Source organism: Oncorhynchus kisutch, unplaced genomic scaffold (assembly GCF_002021735.2).
Source record: "Oncorhynchus kisutch isolate 150728-3 unplaced genomic scaffold, Okis_V2 scaffold1668, whole genome shotgun sequence".
NCBI classification, from domain to species: Eukaryota; Metazoa; Chordata; class Actinopteri; order Salmoniformes; family Salmonidae; genus Oncorhynchus; species Oncorhynchus kisutch.
In genome coordinates, this window is record NW_022263613.1 from 15,249 (window position 1) to 40,977 (window position 25,729).

General features: G+C 43.5%; 1 protein-coding gene across 1 annotated transcript; it reads right to left on the reverse strand.

The window, feature by feature from the left end:
- Window positions 1–667: 667 nt before the first annotated feature.
- LOC109886017 (ethanolamine-phosphate cytidylyltransferase) lies at window positions 668–25,729 on the reverse strand. Its single transcript, XM_031818858.1, has 12 exons — window positions 25,609–25,729; window positions 21,298–21,459; window positions 18,018–18,084; window positions 16,674–16,758; window positions 14,558–14,599; window positions 13,430–13,568; window positions 12,001–12,083; window positions 10,857–10,934; window positions 10,589–10,654; window positions 7,476–7,541; window positions 5,208–5,296; window positions 668–2,618 (listed from the first exon to the last, which is right to left on the reverse strand). Exons 1-12 carry the CDS (start codon window positions 25,688–25,690, stop codon window positions 2,504–2,506), a joined length of 1,074 nt encoding a protein of 357 aa, XP_031674718.1. The 5' UTR covers window positions 25,691–25,729; the 3' UTR covers window positions 668–2,503.

The following is a 25,729-nucleotide window of genomic DNA, read 5'->3' on the forward strand; positions in this document are numbered from 1 at the left end:
TTAACAGCACCGTTCATATTTCATCATCTCCTATCGTTTAAAATCATTTGCCATTAAAAGCATCTGGTTAAAACTCAGTTCAGTGCTCTACCAGAATGTACAAGGATAAGTCGTGTCTTTTACAGAGGAAGAGGGACCTGCTGTGGTTAAAACTCAGTTCAGTGCTCTACCAGAATATACAAGGATAAGTCGTGTCTTTTACAGAGGAAGAGGGACCTGCTGTGGTTAAAACTCAGTTCAGTGCTCTACCAGAATATACAAGGATAAGTCGTGTCTTTTACAGAGGAAGAGGGACCTGCTGTGGTTAAAACTCAGTTCAGTGCTCTACCAGAATATACAAGGATAAGTCGTGTCTTTTACAGAGGAAGAGGGACCTGCTGTGGTTAAAACTCAGTTCAGTGCTCTACCAGAATATACAAGGATAAGTCGTGTCTTTTACAGAGGAAGAGGGACCTGCTGTGGTTAAAACTCAGTTCAGTGCTCTACCAGAATATACAAGGATAAGTCGTGTCTTTTACAGAGGAAGAGTGACCTGCTGTGGTTAAAACAAGTACTGCGCTCAAAGGTTGGACAATGGGTCCTGGAATAATAGTTTGCATTTGTTATAGTGGAGAACCGTTCTATCTATATTCTAGATTCATTCTATAACATAGAACAGTTCCAGTCAGTACGTTCTGGTAGTATTATCTACATGAGGTCCCATAGGTTGGCCCATCTACACAAAAGGTGCTATATAGAACCGAAAAAGGTTCTTCAGCTGTCCCCATAGGATAACCCTTTGAAGTACCCTTTTTGGTTCCAGGTAGAAACTTTTTGGGTTGACAAAACGGTTCTACCTGGACTCAAAATGGAACCAAAAAGGGTTCTACTTGGAACCCAAAAGGGTTCTCCTACGGGCACAGCCAAATAAGCCTTTTGGAACCCTTTTTTCTAAGAGTGTAATATTCAATTCCGTTTCTCTTCTAGAAACTGATTAAAACTGTCCGAAAGCTGAGGGTAGTCTCTGATAGAAAGCTGAGGGTAGTCTCTGATAGAAAGCTGAGGGTAGTCTCTGATAGAAAGCTGAGGGTAGTCTCTGATAGAAAGCTGAGGGTAGTCTCTGATAGAAAGCTGAGGGTAGTCTCTGGTAGAAAGCTGAGGGTAGTCTCTGGTAGAAAGCTGAGGGTAGTCTCTGATAGAAAGCTGAGGGTAGTCTCTGATAGAAAGCTGAGGGTAGTCTCTGATAGAAAGCTGAGGGTAGTCTCTGATAGAAAGCTTGAATCATTAATGACCTCAGCTTTTCCCAAGGTAAAATCGACCAATAGGCTCTCACAGAGATGGTACATTTTCAAACCCACCCCTGAACACCTCTAGTGGTTTCAACATCTTCCAGAGAGTTCTCCTGGTTAATATTAATTTATAATACATACATACAGTACATATATACAGAGATAGATAAGATAGAACTGTAAGTTGTGAGGGGATCAGCCTATTGCCACGATGACAGCAGCAACAGTCCCTTGGAGAATGACAACGGCTGCATCTGAAATGACTTCCTATTCCCTATTTAATGCATTACTGTTGACCATCAGGTCCATGTTAAACATAGTGCACTATATAGGAAAAACGGTGCCATTTTGGATGCATCCAATGTGTTGGTTGTTCAACAATCGCTGTGCGAGGAGCAGCAGAGGTGGTTTGATGGGTCTCCAAAGCAACAAGTCCAAGCCTCGCCTGACAGACTCAACCTAACCACACTATTTCTCCCAGAAATGAATCATTCATAATTCTCCTGTTTAAATAAAGCTCAATCAACCACAAGAAAAATAACTTGCGTTATGATAATTATTTAGAAAACAAATATTAGTCTGGCGTTAACTTGCACAGCCAGATTTATTTAGACACACCTGTCTGGTTCCACAAGACTAGGCTGGGACTTCTGGTTCCCTGTCTGGCTGGCTATAACCCAGTGCCTTCTGGTTCCTTGTCTGGTTATAACTCAGTAACTATGTTGGGCCTTCTGGTTCCCTATCTGGGAACCAGAAGCAGTGACTATGTTGGGCCTTCTGGTTCCCTGTCTGGTTATAACTCAGTGACTATGTTGGGCCTTCTGGTTCCCTGTCTGGTTCTAACTCAGTGAGGAAGGGAGACAGTAAGAGGTCTATACTGTTAAGGTGGTTTGTCAAACCATAAGAAATAAAGAACATGTAAATGCATACAGCCTGTATTAAGATGTTAAGACAAAGGAAACAGCCTTACCTAACATGTTACCATGTCGAACCTACAACAGAACTCCCATTGTAAGAATACTGCATGTTGAAAACAAAGGCTCGCTGTCTGGCTGTCGGTAAGGAGACTGTGTGACCTGGAGGGTGTTGGTTGGGAGTTGGAACCCAGATGAGGTGGATTGACTGCGCTGCATTGGTGGTGGGGGTTAGATGTGTTAGGTTTAGTCCGTCTCAGATTGACCCTAAGGGTGGTCAATGGTTCCTCGTGGTGGGATTGCTCCTTCGGGCCTGTTGTCCTAGAGCACAGCCTGGGCTCTCTCCTTGCCCTTCTCCTCCTCTCTTCTCTTCATGGCCTGGATCACAGCCATCTCTTTGGCCTCTTTCTTCTGGTTCCTGGCCTCGAACAGCAGCCTACATCGCAGGGGACACAGAGGGGAGGTTTCAATAGTGTGCAGAGGGCTATTGGTTAAAACCATCATGGTAACGCATGGAATATTTACCCTTCTGTGATTTAGAGTATAGTATCATTGGAATGTCTTGGTAGCGCATGATGCTTGCAATGCTAGGATAGTGGGTTCGATTACCGGGACGACCTGTACGTAAAATGTATGCGTGCATGACTGTAAGTCGCTTTGGATAAAACAATCTGCTAAATGGCAGATAGTGTTATTATATCATTTTATAGTGGGAGCTGAAAACGCATACCCAAAATGCTGTGCAGGTTCAAACAAATGGTTCATACACTTACAAAGTAGAGAAAGGTTACTGGGAGTAATATAGTGTGTGACTTTCTTTACTTTTCCCCAATATTATCATGATGATGTGACCTCAGCATCATTGAAACTACAGCGATGTCATGATGACGTGACCTTAGCATCATTAAAACTACAGAGATATTATCATGATGATGTGACCTTAGCATCATTTAAACTACAGAGATATTATCATGATGATGTGACCATAGCATCATTGAAACTACAGCGATGTCATGATGACGTGACCTTAGCATCATTAAAACTAGAGATATTATCATAATGACGTGACCTTAGCATCATTGAAACTACAGAGATATTATCATGATGACGTGACCTTAGCATCATTTAAACTACAGAGATATTATCATGATGACGTGACCTTAGCATCATTTAAACTACAGAGATATTATCATAATGATGTGACCTTAGCATCATTTAAACTACAGAGATATTATCATAATGATGTGACCTTGGCATCATTAAAACTACAGAGATATTATCATAATGATGTGACCTTGGCATCATTAAAACTACAGAGATATTATCATAATGATGTGACCTTGGCATCATTAAAACTACAGAGATATTATCATAATGATGTGACCTTGGCATCATTAAAACTACAGAGATATTATCATAATGATGTGACCTTGGCATCATTAAAACTACAGAGATATTATCATGATGACGTGACCTTAGCATCATTTAAACTACAGAGATATTATCATAATGATGTGACCTTGGCATCATTAAAACTACAGAGATATTATCATAATGACGTGACCTTACAACTACAGAGATATTATCATAATGACGTGACCTTACAACTACAGAGATATTATCATGATGACGTGACCTTAGCATCATTTAAACTACAGAGATATTATCATAATGACGTGACCTTACAACTACAGAGATATTATCATAATGATGTGACCTTAGCATCATTGAAACTACAGAGATATTATCATAATGATGTGACCTTAGCATCATTGAAACTACAGAGATATTATCATAATGACGTGACCTTAGCATCATTGAAACTACAGAGATATTATCATAATGACGTGACCTTAGCATCATTGAAACTACAGAGATATTATCATAATGATGTGACCATAGCAGCATTGAAACTACAGAGATATTATCATGATGATGTGACCTTAGCATCATTTAAACTACAGAGATATTATCATGATGATGTGACCTTAGCATCATTAAAACTACAGAGATATTATCATAATGATGTGACCTTAGCATCATTTAAACTACAGAGATATTATCATGATGATGTGACCTTAGCATCATTAAAACTACAGAGATATTATCATAATGATGTGACCTTAGCATCATTTAAACTACAGAGATATTATCATAATGACGTGACCTTAGCATCATTGAAACTACAGAGATATTATCATAATGACGTGACCTTAGCATCATTAAAACTACAGAGATATTATCATGATGATGTGACCTTACAACTACAGAGATATTATCATAATGACGTGACCTTAGCATCATTGAAATTACAGAGATATTATCATGATGACGTGACCTTACAACTACAGAGATATTATCATAATGACTTGACCTTACAACTACAGAGATATTATCATAATGATGTGACCTTAGCATCATTAAAACTACAAAGATATTATCATAATGACGTGACCTTACAACTACAGAGATATTATCATGATGATGTGACCTTACAACTACAGAGATATTATCATAATGACGTGACCTTAGCATCATTAAAACTACAGAGATATTATCATAATGACGTGACCTTACAACTACAGAGATATTATCATAATGACGTGACCTTAGCATCATTAAAACTACAGAGATATTATCATAATGACGTGACCTTACAACTACAGAGATATTATCATGATGATGTGACCTTAGCATCATTTAAACTACAGCGATGTCATGATGACATGACCTTAGCATCATTTAAACTACAGAGATATTATCATAATGACGTGACCTTAGCATCATTGAAACTACAGAGATATTATCATAATGACGTGACCTTAGCATCATTTAAACTACAGAGATATTATCATGATGATGTGATCTTACAACTACAGAGATATTATCATAATGACGTGACCTTAGCATCATTGAAACTACAGAGATATTATCATGATGATGTGACCTTAGCATCATTTAAACTACAGAGATATTATCATGATGATGTGACATACCAGGTTATCTCACTCATTCTTGCCCTCACCTGTTTTTGATGATCCTCTGAACAATACTATCAGTGGTGAGGCTGTTCATACTGTCCACAGTGTGCAGTATTCCTTTCTTCCTGGGCTCCTGCATTTAGAGAAACACAGTCCACACTTAAACATTCACTTAGACATTGCACGCTTAGGATAAAAGTTAGCAAAAAACGGCTTATGTTATTATATACAATACTGTATATTATATTAGTCTTCCAAATACATTGTAACCACTTAGTAACCAAGTAACAAAGGCTTTTTAAATGAAGAAGTTCATCCCTACATTTTTCTGTGAGATTGCCTTGATGGGAAAAGTACTGTAAGCCCCATGATAAATTGTTCTACATTTCTCGTTTACTAAAGTGGTGGCTATTATCCCCTTTGGTTTTCTGCTAGTCATACACTACTCTTTCAAAGAGCATCTTATACGTTGGCAGGTAGTCTAGCGGTGAAGTGCATGGGCCAGTAATCGAAAGGTTGCTGGTTCGAATCTCTGAGCTGACTAGGTGAAAAATCTGTTGATGTGCCTTTGAGCAAGTCACTTTACCCTATTTGCTCTGGATAAGAGCGTCTGCTAAATTACAGTGGGGCAAAAAAAGTATTTAGTCAGCCACCAATTGTGCAAGTTCTCCCACTTAAAAAGATGAGAGAGGCCTGTAATTTTCATCATAGGTACACTTCAACTATGACAGACAAAATTAGAATAAAATTTTTTTAAATGAATTTATTTGCAAATTATGGTGGATATAATAAGTATTTGGTCACCTACAAACAAGCAAGATTTCTGGCTCTCACAGACCTGTAACTTCTTCTTTAAGAGGCTCCTCTGTCCTCCACTCGTTACCTGTATTAATGGCACCTGTTTGAACTTGTTATCAGTATAAAAGACACCTGTCCACAACCTCAAACAGTCACACTCCAAACTCCACTATGGCCAAGACCAAAGAGCTGTCAAAGGACACCAGAAACAAAATTGTAGACCTGCACCAGGCTGGGAAGACTGAATCTGCAATAGGTAAGCAGCTTGGTTTGAAGAAATCTACTGTGGGAGCAATTATTAGGAAATGGAAGACATACAAGGCCACTGATAATCTCCCTCGATCTGGGGCTCTACGCAAGATCTCACCCCATGGGGTCAAAATGATCACAAGAACGGTGAGCAAAAATCCCAGAACCACACGGGGGGACCTAGTGAATGACCTGCAGAGAGCTGGGACCAAAGTAACAAAGCCTACCATCAGTAACACACTACGCCGCCAGGGATTTGCTAGAGAGCATTTGGATGATCCAGAAGAAGATTGGGAGAATGTCATATGGTCAGACAAAACCAAAATATAACTTTTTGGTAAAAACTCAACTCATCGTGTTTGGAGGACAAAGAATGCTGAGTTGCATCCAAAGAACACCATACCTACTGTGAAGCATGGGGGTGGAAACATCATGCTTTGGGGTTGTTTTTCTGCAAAGGGACCAGGACGACTAATCCGTGTAAAGGAAAGAATGAATGGGGCCATGTATCGTGGGATTTTGAGTGAAAACCTCCTTCCATCAGCAAGGGCATTGAAGATAAAACGTGGCTGGGTCTTTCAGCATGTCAATGATCCCAAACACACCGCCCGGGCAACGATGGAGTGGCTTTGTAAGAAGCATTTCAAGGTTCTGGAGTGGCCAGATCTCAATCCCATAGAAAATCTTTGGAGGGAGTTGAAAGTTCGTGTTGCCCAGCAACAGTCCCAAAACATCACTGCTCTAGAGGAGATCTGCATGGAGGAATGGGCCAAAATACCATCAACAGTGTGTGAAAACCTTGTGAAGACTTACAGAAAACGTTTGACCTCTGTCATTGCCAACAAAGGGTATATAACAAAGTATTGAGATAAACTTTTGTTATTGACCAAATACTTATTTTCCACCATAATTTGCAAATAAATTCATTAGAAATCCTACAATGTGATTTTCTGGATTTTATTTGTCATTTTGTCTGTCATAGTTGAAGTGTACCTATGATGAAAATTACAGGCCTCTCTCATCTTTTTAAGTGGGAGAACTTGCACAATTGGTGGCTGACTAAATACTTTTTTCCCCCACTGTACGTGAATGTAAAACATACCAAGTCCCCATGGCCTTGTAGTTTTCTGCCAGTCATAGACTACCCTTTCAAAGAGCACCTTATACCAAGTCCCCATGGCCTTATAGTTTGTATCAATTGGAGTGCACCAGCACATTGTTTTTTAGTAACATAGTTGTGTCAGAAAAAGGCACAGGGTACTCACAGCATAGGGGTCCGACCCGTCTTTGTCAGGATGCACATCTGTCTTCCCATGACACACAAGGTCCACCTGCAGAAGTAGACCATGCATGATGAGACCCAACACTAACCCACTGTAGATACCATGCAGGGTGAGACCCAACACTAACCCACTGTAGATACCATGCTGGGTGAGACCCAACACTAACCCACTGTAGATACCATGCATGATGAGACCCAACACTAACCCAATGTAGATACCATGCAGGGTGAGACCCAACACTAACCCACTGTAGATACCATGCATGATGAGACCTAACACTAACCCACTGTAAATACCATGCATGATGAGACCTCAACACTAACCCACGGTAGATGCCATACATGATGAGACCCAACACTAACCCACTGTAGATACCATGCATGATGAGACCCAACACTAACCCAGAGTAGATACCATGCATGATGAGACCCAACACTAACCCACTGTAAATACCATGCAGGATGAGACCCAAAACTAATCCACTGTAGATAGTAGATACCATGCATGATGAGACCCAACACTAACCCATTGTAGATACCATGCAGGGTGAGAGCCAACACTAACCCACTGTAGATACCATGCATGATGAGACCCAACACTAACCCACTGTAGATACCATGCAGGGTGAGACCCAACACTAACCCACTGTAGATACCATGCAGGGTGACCCAACACTAACCCACTGTAGATGCCATGCAGGGTGAGACCAGAAAACCTACCCACTGTAGATACCATGCAGGGTGAGAACCAACACTAACCCACTGTAGATACCATGAGGGTGAGAACCCCAATGCTAACCCACTGTAGATACCATGAGGGTGAGACCCAATGCTAACCCACTGTAGATACCATGCAGGGTGAGACCCAACACTAACCCACTGTAGATACCATGCAGGGTGAGACCCAACACTAACCCACTGTAGCCAGCAGCATACCACCCTGCATACCACTGCTGGCTTGCTTCTGAAGCTAAGCAGGGTTGGTCCTGGTCAGTTCCTGGATGGGAGACCAGATGCTGCTGGAAGTGGTGTTGGAGGGCAAGTAGGAGGCACTATTTCCTCTGGTCTAAAAAAAAATATCTCAATTCCCCAGCGCAGTGATTGGGGACATTGCCCTGTGTAGGATGCCGTCTTTCGGATGGGACGTTAAACGGGTGTCCTGACTCTCTGAGGTCATTAAAGATCCCATGGCACTTATCGTAAGAGTAGGGGTGTTAACCCTGGGTTCCTGGCTAAATTCCCAATCTGACCCTCAAACCATCACGGTCACCTAATAAACCCAGTTTACAATTGGCTCATTCATCCCCCTCCTCTCCCCTGTAACTATTCCCCAGGTCGTTGCTGCAAATGAGAATGTGTTCTCAGTCAACTTACCTGGTAAAATAATGGATAAATAAATAAATACCATGCAGGATGAGACCCAAAACTAATCCACTGTAGATAGTAGATACCATGCAGGGTGAGACCCAAAACTAACCCACTGTAGATACCATGCATGATGAGACCCAACACTAACCCACTGTAGATACCATGCAGGGTGAGACCCAACACTAACCCACTGTAGATACCATGCATGATGAGAACCAACACTAACCCACTGTAGATACCATGCAGGGTGAGACCCAACACTAACCCACTGTAGATTCCATGCAGGATGAGACCCAAAACTAACCCACTGTAGATACCATGCATGATGAGACCCAACACTAACCCATTGTAGATACCATGCAGGGTGAGACCCAACACTAACCCACTGTAGCCAGCAGCATACCACCCTGCATACCACTGCTGGCTTGCTTCTGAAGCTAAGCAGGGTTGGTCCTGGTCAGTTCCTGGATGGGAGACCAGATGCTGCTGGAAGTGGTGTTGGAGGGCAAGTAGGAGGCACTATTTCCTCTGGTCTAAAAAAAAATATCTCAATTCCCCAGCGCAGTGATTGGGGACATTGCCCTGTGTAGGATGCCGTCTTTCGGATGGGACGTTAAACGGGTGTCCTGACTCTCTGAGGTCATTAAAGATCCCATGGCACTTATCGTAAGAGTAGGGGTGTTAACCCTGGGTTCCTGGCTAAATTCCCAATCTGACCCTCAAACCATCACGGTCACCTAATAAACCCAGTTTACAATTGGCTCATTCATCCCCCTCCTCTCCCCTGTAACTATTCCCCAGGTCGTTGCTGCAAATGAGAATGTGTTCTCAGTCAACTTACCTGGTAAAATAATGGATAAATAAATAAATACCATGCAGGATGAGACCCAAAACTAATCCACTGTAGATAGTAGATACCATGCAGGGTGAGACCCAAAACTAACCCACTGTAGATACCATGCATGATGAGACCCAACACTAACCCACTGTAGATACCATGCAGGGTGAGACCCAACACTAACCCACTGTAGATACCATGCATGATGAGAACCAACACTAACCCACTGTAGATACCATGCAGGGTGAGACCCAACACTAACCCACTGTAGATTCCATGCAGGATGAGACCCAAAACTAACCCACTGTAGATACCATGCATGATGAGACCCAACACTAACCCATTGTAGATACCATGCAGGGTGAGACCCAAAACTAACCCACTGTAGATACCTTGCAGGGTGAGACCCAAAACTAACCCACTGTAGATCCCATGCAGGGTGAGACCCAAAACTAACCCACTGTAGATACCATGCAGGGTGAGACCCAAAACTAACCCACAGTAGATACCATGCAGGATGAGACCCAACACTAACCCACTGTAGATACCATGCAGGATGAGACCCACCACTAACCCACTGTAGATACCATGCATGATGGGACCCAACACTAACCCACTGTAGATACCATGCAGGATGAGACCCAAAACTAACCCACTGTAGATACCATGCAGGATGAGACCCAACACTAACCCACTGTAGATACCATGCAGGATGAGACCCACCAGTAACCCACTGTAGATACCATGCATGATGGGACCCAACACTAACCCACTGTAGATACCATGCAGGATGAGACCCAAAACTAACCTTGGGAGTTTCCACAAATGTTAGCATGTTCAGCCTGGTTCAAATGGCTCTGCAGAACAAGTGTAGTGTCTTGAGCCCTTACCTTGAAGTGGTCTAGTAACTCTCTCGTGACTGCATAAGGCGCACCAATCACCACCTCAGAGACATACTGCAGACAGAAACAGAACAGAAGCACATTAGATTAATATACTCATCACTTCTCATTATTTTACTTGGACCTTTATTTTAACAGTCCCATTGAGACCAAGGTCTCTTTCACAACGGAGTCCTGCATACACACAATTTACAAAATAACTCTTACAAAAGAGATGTACAGTATCTCTTATGGAAGAGAAGGCGAGAGAACTTACCCGGCAGGCCAGCACACTGAGTGTTCTCTCATGGACGTTCATAATGGGGTAATTCTTCCCTTTGTAGCGATTCACCTCCTGAAAAATTCACACAAAACCCAAAAGTAAGAATAAGATGATGCAAATGTCCACTATCAGTGCCAGGATGTCATTTGACAGTGGGTTGGTTATAGGCATTGTGGGTTTTAAAAGGCTATTTCTGATTGAGTCGAAATATGCAGCGTTTACCGTGAATGGGATCACCGAGAACATTGTGGGAACATTGCCTTTGAAAGCCATCACCAGGCGGTAAATTGGTCAATAGACCAATAACAAAGAGTTCCAAACCTCTCTGTCAATAACAGCTACTTTTACATGTTCCTCTCCCCACTGAGACCACTCCTAGACAGTCCTTGCAAAATTCTTGCTTGAGAAATATTTTTTTGCTAAAAAGCCATTTTTGTCCATTTTAATGCACAATTATTACAGTAATTGTTACCCAGAATTTATACTTATTGATATATAAATGGCTGTATTAGACCTACAAATCCCAGCCTAAATGATCTATTTTACTCTCAACTGAGGAGACAATAGACCAGATTGTGTTAAAGTGTAACCCCACTATAACATATGGCTTGTCAGACTCACCTGGTCAAAGTGTAACCCCACTATAACATATGGCTTGTCAGACTCACCTGGTCAAAGAGTAACCCCACTATAACATATGGCTTGTCAGACTCACCTGGTCAAAGTGTAACCCCACTATAACATATGGCTTGTCAGACTCACCTGGTCAAAGTGTAACCCCACTATAGCATATGGCTTGTCAGACTCACCTGGTCAAAGTGTAACCCCACTATAACATATGGCTTGTCAGACTCACCTGGTCAAAGTGTAACCCCACTATAACATATGGCTTGTCAGACTCACCTGGTCAAAGTGTAACCCCACTATAACATATAGCTTGTCAGACTCACCTGGTCAAAGTGTAACCCCACTATAACATATGGCTTGTCAGACTCACCTGGTCAAAGTGTAACCCCACTATAACATATGGCTTATCAGACTCACCTGGTCAAAGTGTAACCCCACTATAACATATGGCTTGTCAGACTCACCTGGTCAAAGTGTAACCCCACTATAACATATGGCTTGTCAGACTCACCTGGTCAAAGTGTAACCCCACTATAACATATGGCTTGTCTGAAAGCCTGGAAACCGCCTCCAGGAAGTCCACATGGCCAATATCTGAGAAGACATTGGTCAAGGCCGACAACAACAACTATAGTATCTACAAACTAGGCCTCTGAGTCCAGTCTATAATCTCAAACCTCTCCACACACTGTAGATGACTGGGCCCAGGTGTTTTGGTGACCACAGGACTAGCCAGTTATAGAAATATAGAACATCTACGTCACATAAGTGTAGTGCAGCTAGGTAAGTGTAACAGTATAGCTTCCGTCCCTCACCCCTACCTGGGCTTGAAGCAGGGACCCTCTGCACACATCAACAACTGCCTCTCACAAAGCATCGTTACCCATCGCTCCACAAAGGCCGCCACCCTTGCTGAGCAATGGGAACAACTACTTCAAGGTCTCAGAGCGGGTGACGTCAACGATTGAAACGCTATTAGAGCGCACCCCGCTAACTAGCTAGCCATTTCACATCGGTTACACTAGCATGAGGGGTGTTTGTCTTTCTATGGCCCAGTTTTTCTTGGTCAGGTCACATGGTCAGAAAATAACAACTCTTTGCTCTAACATGGTAGGTATGAGTGTATAGAGTCACCTGATATTGATGTATCCTACCACCAGGGCCTTCAAAGCTGTCAGAGAAGGCCTTAGTAACAAGTCAAACCGTTCTTATGTACATGTAACTGCCAAAATAAAGGAAACACTTGACTAAATGAGGGATACAAAGTATATTGAAAGCAGGTGCTTCCACAAAGGTGTGGTTCCTGAGTTCATTCAGCAATTAACATCCCATCATGCCTAGGGTGATGAAAAAAATGCTGGGTAAGCCATTATTTTTGGCTACCATGGCAATGCCACCATAGGATGACAATGTCCCCATCTACAGGGCACAAGTGGTCGCTAAATGAGCAGGGAAACGATGTAAACCATATGCCATGGCTGTCTCAGTCACCAGATCTCAACCCAATTGAACACTTATGGGACATTCTGGAGCGACGTCTGAGACAGCGTTTTCCACCACTATCAATAAAACACCAAATGATGGATTTTTGGTGGAAAAATGGTGTCTCATCCCTCAAATAGAGTTCTAGACACTTGTAGAATGTATGCCAAGGGGGAATGAAGCTGTTCTGGCTCGTGGTGGCCCAACACCTTATTAAGACACTTTATGTTAGTGTTTCCTTTATTTTGGCAGTTACCTGTATCAACACACTTGATATTATAGACATGGTCAGGAAAATCTCCTGGCACCAGACATGGTAAATATGAGGAGGCTGGTGGAGGGAGACATCACCATGCGGGATTCCAGCCATTGTATTGGCTGGAATGCAACGAATGGAATGGTATCAAACACATGCAATTGAAAGTAGTGCGTTCATGGAGCCACCAGACAGAGGATACGGAAGAGGTCGAAGGCTCCAGCCACATAGATGATGGTGTCTCCAGGCTGAGGCTCCTGTCCTGAGGCAAACTGGATAATCTTCTGGGACGTCTGGAGGAACTGGGACACCCCCGTCCACGGACTGTGGCCCTTAGGACCCTGCAACACCCATAATGCACAAAGTATAAATAGTGTAGCACTTGACAAACCACGACTAAATGTTCATTCCAAGCCAGCAAAGGAATGATATCATTACACTGAGTAATAGATGATGCTGTATCATATTCCTTACATAGGCTATACAGGTGGAACCTCTGAGGGAGCTATTGTGCCAAAAGATTTAAAGTCCCCTAAATGGAATGAAGTATTGTCCATAAATGTGTTCATTGAGCAGAAAGGGGAACAACACACCATGCCAGTATGTGGCAGCTTGACTTATTCAAATCCTATAGCATTTGGTATTCAAAGTTGGTATTCAATATTCACTATGGTCTTTTCTCATAGGAGAAAATGATCACACTGCGCCACCCAGTGGCCAAATGAGTAAAACCCCATCTGAGATCCCTCTTCTTGAACATCCAGTAGCCAGTCAGCACTGTGAGGTATATCTCAATGTCCGTCAGAGCCCCCAACACATTTATTCAACACTGGCCAAATATATTTTTTCTCTCTCTTTCAACGTTTGAAAAAGAGAACATTTGTTACGTAACGGTGATCATTCCGTTCTCTTTCCCACCCCCATTCCGTTCTCTTTCCCACCCCCATTTGGGAATCTAAACGTTGTTCAAATGTAGATCCTCTGGTCAGTTTCTGCATTCAGAGGGAACAGAGGTGGTATTCATTACCACCTGGCCAGGCCCACAGTTTTGATTATCAACTGGGCACCACAATAACACCCTTTGTTTCAGAGAGAGAGTTGGCGAGAGTTGGGGGGGTACTAAAGCTGTAGCAGAGAAAGTCGACCCAGGATTTGGACACAAATAGTAGACCATGACAAAGCAGTTGCTATGGTCAAGTGCTCTCTCTTAAAGGGCACTTCAATGATCAAAAACAGACAGCTGTGCATTTCACAGAGTGAGCCTTTGTGGGATTTAAAAAATATACTTTTCTTAAAGTTGTACTTGTATGAGAGTAGACATGGGACCTACCTTGCCAAAGTTGTCTGTGTGCTGTTGATAGTCTGAATGGCCCTGAGGGGACAGATGAGAGGAAACAGGCTTCAGTTGATCTATTATTCAACTGTAACAATAGGAGCTTGGAGACATGACAGATAGGAGCATATCATGACTTCTATATTTTTGATGTCAACAGGAGACTAAGTGGAAATTCAACTGAAGTGGAAGAACTCCTAACCTATGAGGGGTTTCTATACTCACCATGGTAACCTATGAGGGGTTTCTATACTCACCATGGTAACCTATGAGGGGTTTCTATACTCACCATGGTAACATATGAGGGGTTTCTATACTCACCATGGTAACCTATGAGGGGTTTCTATACTCACTATGGTAACCTATGAGGGGTTTCTGTACTCACTATGGTAACCTATGAGGGGTTTCTATACTCACCATGGTAACCTATGAGGGGTTTCTATACTCGCTATGGTAACCTATGAGGGGTTTCTATACTCACCATGGTAACCTATGAGGGGTTTTTATACTCACCATGGTAACCTATGAGGAGTTTCTATACTCACCATGGTAACCTATGAGGGTTTTTTATACTCACCATGGTAACCTATGAGGGGTTTCTATACTCACCATGGTAACCTATGAGGGGTTTCTATACTCACTATGGTAACCTATGAGGGGTTTCTATACTCACCATGGTAACCTCTAAGGGGTTTCTATACTCACCATGGTAACCTATGAGGGGTTTCTATACTCACCATGGTAACCTATGAGGGGTTTCTATACTCACTATGGTAACCTATGAGGGGTTTCTATACTCACTATGGTAACCTATGAGGCGTTTCTATACTCACCATGGTAACCTCGGAGGGGTTTCTATACTCACCATGGTAACCTCTAAGGGGTTTCTATACTCACCATGGTAACCTATGAGGGGTTTCTATACTCACCATGGTAACCTATGAGGGGTTTCTATACTCACTATGGTAACCTATGAGGGGTTTCTATACTCACTATGGTAACCTATGAGGCGTTTCTATACTCACCATGGTAACCTCGGAGGGGTTTCTATACTCACCATGGTAACCTATGAGGGGTTTCTATACTCACTATGGTAACCTATGAGGGGTTTCTATACTCACCATTGTAACCTCTAAGGGGTTTCTATACTCACCATGGTAACCTATGAGGGGTTTCTATACTCACCATGGTAAGCTATGAGGGGTTTCTATACTCACTATGGTAACCTATGAGGGGTTTCTATACTCACTATGGTAACCTATGAGGCGTTTCTATACTCACCATGGTAACCTCGGAGGGGTTTCTATACTCACCATGGTAACCTCTAAGGGGTTTCTATACTCACCATGGTAACCTATGAGGGGTTTCTATACTCACCATGGTAACCTATGAGGGGTTTCTATACTCACTATGGTAACCTATGAGGGGTTTCTATACTCACTATGGTAACCTATGAGGCGTTTCTATACTCACCATGGTAACCTCGGAGGGGTTTCTATACTCACCATGGTAACCTATGAGGGGTTTCTATACTCACTATGGTAACCTATGAGGGGTTTCTATATTCACCATAGTAACCTATGAGGGGTTTCTATACTCACCATGGTAACCTATGAGGGGTTTCTATACTCACCATGGTAACCTATGAGGGGTTTCTATACTCACCATGGTAACCTATGAGGGGTTTCTATACTCACCATGGTAACCTATGAGGGGATTCTATGCACACCATGGTAACCTATGAGGGGTTTCTATACTCGCTATGGTAACCTATGAGGGGTTTCTATACTCACCATGGTAACCTATGAGGGGTTTCTATGCTCACCATGGTAACCTATGAGGGGTTTCTATACTCACTATGGTAACCTATGAGGGGTTTCTATACTCACCATGGTAACCTATGAGGGGTTTCTATACTCACCATGGTAACCTATGAGGGGTTTCTATACTCACCATGGTAACCTATGAGGGGTTTCTATACTCACCATGGTAACTTATGAGGGGTTTCTATACTCACCATGGTAACCTATGAGGGGTTTCTATACTCACCATGGTAACTTATGAGGGGTTTCTATACTCACCATGGTAACCTATGAGGGGTTTCTATACTCACTATGTTGCTGTGGTGGGCTTTGGTCATCAGTAGCATGCGACCGACCAGGTCTGTGGTAGAAACTCCCTGGGTTCGCTTGCACTCCCTGGAACCACACCAGGCCATGAGATAAAATTGTACAATTGTAAACAGAGCATAACAACAGCAATAATAATATGATAATATATAAAATAATAGAAAATATACTATAGAAAATATAAACGCAAAATGCAACAATTTCTAAGATTTTGCAGCTACAATTCATATAAGGAAATCAGTCAATTGAAATACATTTCAATAGGCCCTAATCTATGGATTTCACATGACTGGGAATACAGATATGCATCTGTTGGTCACAGATACCTTAAACAAAAGTAGGGTCAGTAGAATCAGAAAACCAGTCAGTATCTGGTGTGACCACCATTTGCCTCATGCAGCACGACACATCTCCTTCACATAGAGTTTATTAGGCTGTTGAATGTGGCATGTGGAATGTTGTCCCACTCCTCTTCAATGGCTGTGTGAAGTTGCTGGAGATTGTCTGGAACTAGAACACGTCGTATATGTCGATCCAGAGCATCCCAAACATGCTCAATGGGTGACATGTTTGGTGAGTATGCAGGCCATGGAAGAAATGGGACATTTTCAGCATCCAGGAATTGTGTAACAGATCCTTGCAACATGGCGCTGTGCACTATCATGCTGACATATGAGGTGATGGCATCGGATGAATGGCACGACAATGGGCCTCAGGATCTCGTCACGGTATATGTGTTCATTCAAATTGCCATCGATAAAATGCAATTGTGTTCATTGTCTGCAGCTTATGCCTGCCCATACCATAACCCCACCATGGGGCACTCCTTTCACAGACGCACTGCCAAATTCTCTAAAACGACGTGGCTTATGGTATAGAAATTAACATTCAATTCTCTGGCAACAGCTCTGGTGGACATTCCTGCCGTTACCATGCCAATTGCACACTCCCTCAAAACTTGAGGCATCTGTGGCATTGTGTTGTGTGACAAAACTGCACATTTTAGAGTGGCCTTTTATTGTCCCTAGCACAAGGTGCACCTGTGTAATGATCATGCTGTGTAATCAGCTTCTTCATATGCCATACCTGTCAGGTGGATGAATTTTCTTAGCAAATGAGAAATGCTCACTAACAGGATATAAACAAATTGGAGCTTAAGATTTGAGAGAAATGAGTTTTTTGTGCATATGGAACATTTCTGGGATTGTTTATTTCAGCTCATGAAACATGGGACCAACACTTTACATGTTGCCTTTATATTTTTGTTCAGTGTATATTATTAATGACAGCTTTAGTTCAAGGTTCATTCCAGCTTGAGTAACTCTCACCTGTACCTCCCTGACCTCTTCACCTCTTCGTATGTGTCCTTCCCATCCACTGTTAGTGTGATGTCATCTGAAATGACACATTCAACATGTCTGCTATATTCTGATCAAGTTGACAGACATGAGATACTTTACAGGAGGTCAAGGGGCAAGATATAACCATTAGATACTGGGAAAACACAAAACAGGATATTACCCCCAAAAATATTAAAACTAAATCAAATAAGTGTATTGGTCGCGTAAACAGTTTAGCAGATGTTATAGCGGATGCAGTGAAATGCTTGTGTTACTAGTTCCTCACAGTGTTACTATGTTAATATAATATGTTAATGGTTTATTAATGCCACTATGTTAATATAATATGTTAATGGTTTAATAAGTTACTATGTTACTATGTCACTGTGCTAATATATTACTGTGTTACTATGTTACTCTGTTACTATGTTACTGTGTTACTGTGTTAGTATGTTACTATGTCACTGTGCTAATATGTTACTGTGTTACTATGTTACTGTGTTAGTATGTTACTATGTTACTGTGTCACTGTGCTAATATGTTACTGTGTTACTATGTTACTGTGTCACTGTGCTAATATGTTATTGTGTTACTGTGTTACTATGTTACTGTGTTACTATGTTACTGTGTTACTGTGTTACTATGTTACTGTGTTACTATGTTACTGTGTTACTATGTTACTGTGTTACTGTGTTACTATGTTACTGTGTTACTATGTTACTATATTACTGTGTTACTGGGTTACTGTGTTGCTATGTTACTGTGTTACTGTGTTACTATGTTACTGTGTTACTATGTTACTATGTTACTGTGTTAATAATTTACTGTGTTAATAATTTACTGTGTTAACACTGTTAGAGTGTTAATATGTTTCTATGTTACTGTGTTACTATGTTACTGTGTTAATAAGTTACTGTGGTACTACTGTTACTGTGTTATTGTGTTAATATGTTACTGTGTTACTATGTTACTGTGTTACTATGTTACTGTGTTACTATGTTACTGTGACTCATCTCTTCAGTGGGTCATATGATTGAGTGTAGTCTGGCCCAGGAGTGGGAAGGTGAACGGAAAGGCTCTGGAGCAACGAACCGCCCTTGCCGTCTCTGCCTGGCCGGTTCCCCTCTTTCCACTGGGATTCTCTGCCTCTAACCCTATTACAGGGGCTGAGTCACTGGCTTGCTGGGGCTCTCTCATGCCGTCCCTGGAGGGGGTGCGTCACCTGAGTGGGTTGATTCACTGTTGTGGTCATCCTGTCTGGGTTGGCGCCCCCCCTTTGGGTTGTGCCGTGGCGGAGATCTTTGTGGGCTATACTCAGCCTTGTCTCAGGATGGTAAGTTGGTGGTTGAAGATATCCCTCTAGTGGTGTGGGGGCTGTGCTTTGGCAAAGTGGGTGGGGTTATATCCTTCCTGTTTGGCCCTGTCCGGGGGTGTCCTCGGATGGGGCCACAGTGTCTCCTGACCCCTCCTGTCTCAGCCTCCAGTATTTATGCTGCAGTAGTTTATGTGTCGGGGGGCTGGGGTCAGTTTGTTATATCTGGAGTACTTCTCCTGTCCTATTCGGTGTCCTGTGTGAATCTAAGTGTGCGTTCTCTAATTCTCTCCTTCTCTCTTTCTTTCTCTCTCTCTCTCGGAGGACCTGAGCCCTAGGACCATGCCCCAGGACTACCTGACATAATGACTCCTTGCTGTCCCCAGTCCACCTGGCCATGCTGCTGTTCCAGTTTCAACTGACCTGAGCCCTAGGACCATGCCCCAGGACTACCTGACATGATGACTCCTTGCTGTCCCCAGACCACCTGGCCATGCTGCTGCTCCAGTTTCAACTTCCACCTGACTGTGCTGCTGCTCCAGTTTCAACTGTTCTGCCTTATTATTATTCGACCATGCTGGTCATTTATGAACATTTTAACATCTTGGCCATGTTCTGTTATAATCTCCACCCGGCAGAGCCAGAAGAGGACTGGCCACCCCACATAGCCTGGTTCCTCTCTAGGTTTCTTCCTAGGTTTTGGCCTTTCTAGGGAGTTTTTCCTAGCCACCGTGCTTCTACACCTGCATTGCTTGCTGTTTGGTGTTTTAGGCTGGGTTTCTGTACAGCACTTTGAGATATCAGCTGATGTACGAAGGGCTATATAAATACATTTGATTTGATTTGATTTGTTACTATGTTACTGTGTTAGTATGTTACTATGTTACTATGTTACTACTGTTACTATGTTACTGTGTTACTACTGTTACTATGTTACTATGTTACTACTGTTACTATGTTACTACTATTACTATGTTACTATGTTACTATGTTACTGTGTTACTACTATTACTATGTTACTGTGTTACTACTGTTACTGTGTCACTATGCCACTATGTTACTACTGTTACTATGTTACTGTGTTACTATGTTACTATGTCACTATGTTACTACTGTTACTATGTTACTGTGTTACTATGTTACTGTGTCACTATGCCACTATGTTACTACTGCTACTATGTTACTATGTTACTGTGTTACTATGTTACTGTGTCACTATGCCACTATGTTACTACTGTTACTGTGTTACTATGTTACTGTGTTACTATGTTACTATGTTACTACTGTTACTGTGTTACTATGTTACTATGTTACTACTGTTACTATGTTACTGTGTTACTACTGTTACTATGTTACTACTGTTACTGTGTTACTATGTTACTATGTTACTGTGTTACTACTGTTACTATGTTACTGTGTTACTACTGTTACTGTGTCACTATGCCACTATGTTACTACTGTTACTATGTTACTGTGTTACTATGTTACTATGTCACTATGTTACTACTGTTACTATGTTACTGTGTTACTATGTTACTGTGTCACTATGTTACTGTGTCACTATGCCACTATGTTACTACTGCTACTATGTTACTATGTTACTGTGTTACTATGTTACTGTGTCACTATGCCACTATGCCACTATGTTACTACTGTTACTATGTTACTATGTTACTGTGTTACTATGTTACTGTGTTACTATGTTACACTTCACATTAAAACAATACAATGAAAATAAGTGAAGTTCTACTCTACTATTTTTGAGTCTACACTACGTGGTGTTACAGTCAATTAAAATGTTCTGTTTCAGATTTTCAGCAAACGTATCAAAGACATGGGGGGGATGTTCCTCTCTCTCTCTACAAAAACAGTTTCTGAGTGGCCTATCCTGGTTAAATAAAGATTAACTGAATATTCAGAACCGGCCCACCCATTCAAGTATCTCAGCAAACTCACCTCCGTGCACACAGAAGTCACTGGTGTACTTGTCCAGGGTCTCCAGCGTGGTGACGTAGGGCGCTCCCTCCACTATCTCATCCACCCACTTGATGGCTCTCACCATCTTGTATCGTTCATCCTGGGTGAAGACCGGGGGACCCTTGTGCTGTGAGATCTCACCTACAGGGTGAGGAGGTATTATTACTAATGGTCACTGATATCCATCAAAACACACCGACCACCAGAAGCTAATAGCTGTAGAGTGTTTTCACCTGGCATTAAAGGGAGACTTCATCTTTTAGTATTTTGTTCATTAGAACACTGTTAACATGATCCCTTAAAAAGTGTCCATATCAGCAGTTAAGTTTTCAAGATAGAGCACTTTCAGTACAGAGAAAAAGCTGTGATGATGATGAAATGAGTTGAGTGAACTATCCCTTTAACAAGTGTCCTGTGATCAGTTCCGGTCCACATTTAGATCCATGTCTGCACATTCACAGCTGACGGTAAGAGACACATTTTATGGCCATGTTTACTATCGACGAGTCATGATGACCATGTTTACTATCGACGAGTCATGATGACCATGTTTACTATAGACGAGTCATGATGACCATGTTTACTATAGACGAGTCATAAACAGATAGTGTCCTGAACGTCTTGACAGGATAAGGTCAAATCAAATCAAATCAAATGTATTTATATAGCCCTTCGTACATCAGCTGATATCTCAAAGTGCTGTACAGAAACCCAGCCTAAAACCCCAAACAGCAAGCAATGCAGGTGTAGAAGCACGGTGGCTAGGAAAAACTCCCTAGAAAGGCCAATACCTAGGAAGAAACCTAGAGAGGAACCAGGCTATGTGGGGTGGCCAGTCCTCTTCTGGCTGTGCCGGGTGGAGATTATAACAGAACATGGCCAAGATGTTCAAATGTTCATAAATGACCAGCATGGTCGAATAATAATAAGGCAGAACAGTTGAAACTGGAGCAGCAGCACAGTCAGGTGGAAGTTGAAACTGGAGCAGCAGCATGGCCAGGTGGACTGGGGACAGCAAGGAGTCATCATGTCAGGTAGTCCTGGGGCATGGTCCTAAGGTACACTCAGCAAGACGTTGCAACCAACAGCACCACAGATATTAAGACAAACGCAACGCTAGACTTTGCTCTCACACAGTCTCTGTGTGCTTCACATCAGTCCTGCCCCCCCCCCCACATTATTATCTGAATCAGCTGTGTAGTGCTAGGGCAAAAAAGTGCACCCGGGGGGGACCCAGGACCGAGTTTAGGAAACCCTGCTATACTGCATGCGCTGTAGCCAACTGTCATGTTGTTGTCAACCATTGGCATGACAACGAAGAAAGAAAATAGTAGGCTAGAGCATCAAAAGACTGGACCACCAGGCTGCTACAGTAGATAGTGTGATGGACTCAAATGATAACAAAGTGTGTACAACAACATAGGGGTGGATATACTGTGACCGCCAACACTTGGTTGACTGTGAACTTATTTCAATAAAGTGAAATAATCCAGCCAGGTCCCCGAACTGTTTGTGTTGTCTGCCAAATTAACCCCTGTGCTCATCGGCATGCCTTGCCATAGAAGTTGGCAAGACAGCACAAATAGATCTGGGTCCAGGCTAGAAATGATCAATGTGGGTAAGACAAGGGCTTTACAGTCTGTGTATATCTTTTAGCGAAGTCATCCAAACTGGATGTGACAATGACCTTGTCTGTTATAAACCTACGGGGGGGGGGGGGGGGGGGGGGGGGGGGGTAGAGAGAAATACATGACCAGCTGTATAATAGTTTTACACTGACTGTACAGTACATTATCCACACTGTAGCAGAGATAATCCATTATCACGCCTCTCGCCTCTCTCTCTCACCTCTCCCCCCCCCTCTCTCTGTGATAGAGAGGTTATAGCCTACTATATATGTGCTCCTTTGTCCCTGACAGACCACAGTGTGTGAGGCTCTATTGTTTGAGTTAAGCCATGTAGTTCTGGGTTATGGTAAACACTGACATGGCGCCCGTCGCACAGTGTGTCTGTCGGTCCCAGTGTCAGAGTGCCCTAGTGTGCCATGGGAGGCTGTGATGTGTTGTTGTGTCCCAGCCACTGTTTGGGCCCCTGTGTTACTACTGTCACAACAGTCGCAAGATCTTACAGCACACAATTGGCTCGTGTTCATTAGGAAACGCAATGAAAAACAGGTAGTCCATCCAGGTAGACCATCCAGGTAGTCCATCCAGGTAGACCATCCAGGTAGTCCATCCAGGTAGTCCATCCAGGTAGACCATCCAGGTAGTCCATCCAGGTAGACCATCCAGGTAGTCCATCCAGGTAGTCCATCCAGGTAGACCATCCAGGTAGTCCATCCAGGTAGTCCATCCAGGTAGTCCATCCAGGTAGACCATCCAGGTAGTCCATCCAGGTAGTCCATCCAGGTAGACCATCCAGGTAGTCCATCCAGGTAGACCATCCAGGTAGTCCATCCAGGTAGTCCATCCAGGTAGTCCATCCAGGTAGTCCATCCAGGTAGACCATCCAGGTAGTCCATCCAGGTAGTCCATCCAGGTAGTCCATCCAGGTAGTCCATCCAGGTAGACCATCCAGGTAGTCCATCCAGGTAGTCCATCCAGGTAGACCATCCAGGTAGTCCATCCTTATTTCAGTCTGTTTTTATTTCATTTAGTGCCTAATGAACACAACTCTGGTGTCTGATGGTGATGAGTTATTAAAGCAGTGGGAGGCTGGCCACCCGACACCTCCCCATGTCAGGCTGAAGGGTTTGGGAGAGAAGGAGGAGAGAGATGGGGTCTGGTGGGAGATGAGTTATTAAAGCAGTGGGAGGCTGGCCGCCCGACACCTCCCCATGTCAGGCTGAAGGGTTTGGGAGAGAAGGAGGAGAGAGATGGGGTCTGGTGGGAGATGAGTTATTAAAGCAGTGGGAGGCTGGCCGCCCGACACCTCCCCATGTCAGGCTGAAGGGTTTGGGAGAGAAGGAGGAGAGAGATGGGGTCTGGTGGGAGATGAGTTATTAAAGCAGTGGGAGGCTGGCCACCCGACACCTCCCCATGTCAGGCTGAAGGGTTTGGGAGAGAAGGAGGAGAGAGATGGGGTCTGGTGGTGATGAGTTATTAAAGCAGTGGGAGGCTGGCCACCCGACACCTCCCCATGTCAGGCTGAAGGGTTTGGGAGAGAAGGAGGAGAGAGATGGGGTCTGATGGTGATGAGTTATTAAAGCAGTGGGAGGCTGGCCACCCGACACCTCCCCATGTCAGGCTGAAGGGTTTGGGAGAGAAGGAGGAGAGAGATGGGGTCTGGTGGGAGATGAGTTATTAAAGCAGTGGGAGGCTGGCCACCCGACACCTCCCCATGTCAGGCTGAAGGGTTTGGGAGAGAAGGAGGAGAGAGATGGGGTCTGGTGGGAGATGAGTTATTAAAGCAGTGGGAGGCTGGCCACCCGACACCTCCCCATGTCAGGCTGAAGGGTTTGGGAGAGAAGGAGGAGAGAGATGGGGTCTGGTGGGAGATGCTTTGGTGTGTGTGTGTGTTTAGGGGGTGTTGGCTCTGCGTTGAGGTGATGCAGGTCAGGTCTGGTTGGGGTCTTGGTTGGGGTAGGAGATGTAATGGGGGACTGGTAATGGCAGTTGAGGGCTGAAAGGATGAGGTCATTATGCTGGGTCTGGGCATCTGAGGGGATTGGGAGGTGGTGGTTATTCCATGGAGGTCAGGGCCACATTCATTAGGGCCCACAACGGAAATTAACAAATCTTATTGGACAAGGTAACGCCTGGTATTGGTCCAGGTAACTCCTCCCTGTTTCCATCCATTTTCTTACGTTGTGCTTAATGAATACAACCCCTGGTATGATGGAGACTCTCCTGTTGCATGTTGGGACTAGAACCCAACCCTGGTGTGATGGAGGCTTTCCTGTTGCATGCTGGGACTTGTACCCCAACCCTGGTGTGATGGAGGCTCTCCTGTTGCATGCTGGAACTGGAACCCCAACCCTGGTGTGATGGAGGCTCTCCTGTTGCATGCTGGGACTTGAACCCCAACCCTGGTGTGATGGAGGCTCTCCTGTTGCATGCTGGAACTGGAACCCCAACCCAGGTGTGATGGAGGCTCTCCTGTTGCATGCTGGGACTTGAACCCCAGCCCTGGTGTGATGGAGGCTCCTCTGTTGCATGCTGGGACTTGAACCCCAGGCCTGGTGTGATGGAGGCTCCTCTGTTGCATGCTGGGACTTGAACCCCAGCCCTGATGTGATGGAGGCTCCCCTGTTGCATGCTGGGACTGGAACCCCAACCCTGAAGCTCTTACCGTCTGTGTGTACTCCAACGATGAGGTAATCTCCCATGGCCTTGGCCTGCCGCAGCTGGTTGGAGTGACCATAATGGACCATGTCATAGCTAGAGGAAGGATAACAAAGCCATAGTTAATA

Excerpts from the sequence above, each read along its gene's own strand:
- LOC109886017 (XM_031818858.1), bottom strand. The coding sequence starts at position 25,690 with ATGGTCCATTATGGTCACTCCAACCAGCTGCGGCAGGCCAAGGCCATG. Across the intron at positions 13,569-14,557 it reads ACACAGACAACTTTGGCAAG|GGTCCTAAGGGCCACAGTCC; the intron begins GTAGGTCCCATG and ends TGGGTGTTGCAG. Across the intron at positions 2,619-5,207 it reads CAGAGGATCATCAAAAACAG|GCTGCTGTTCGAGGCCAGGA; the intron begins GTGAGGGCAAGA and ends CCTGCGATGTAG.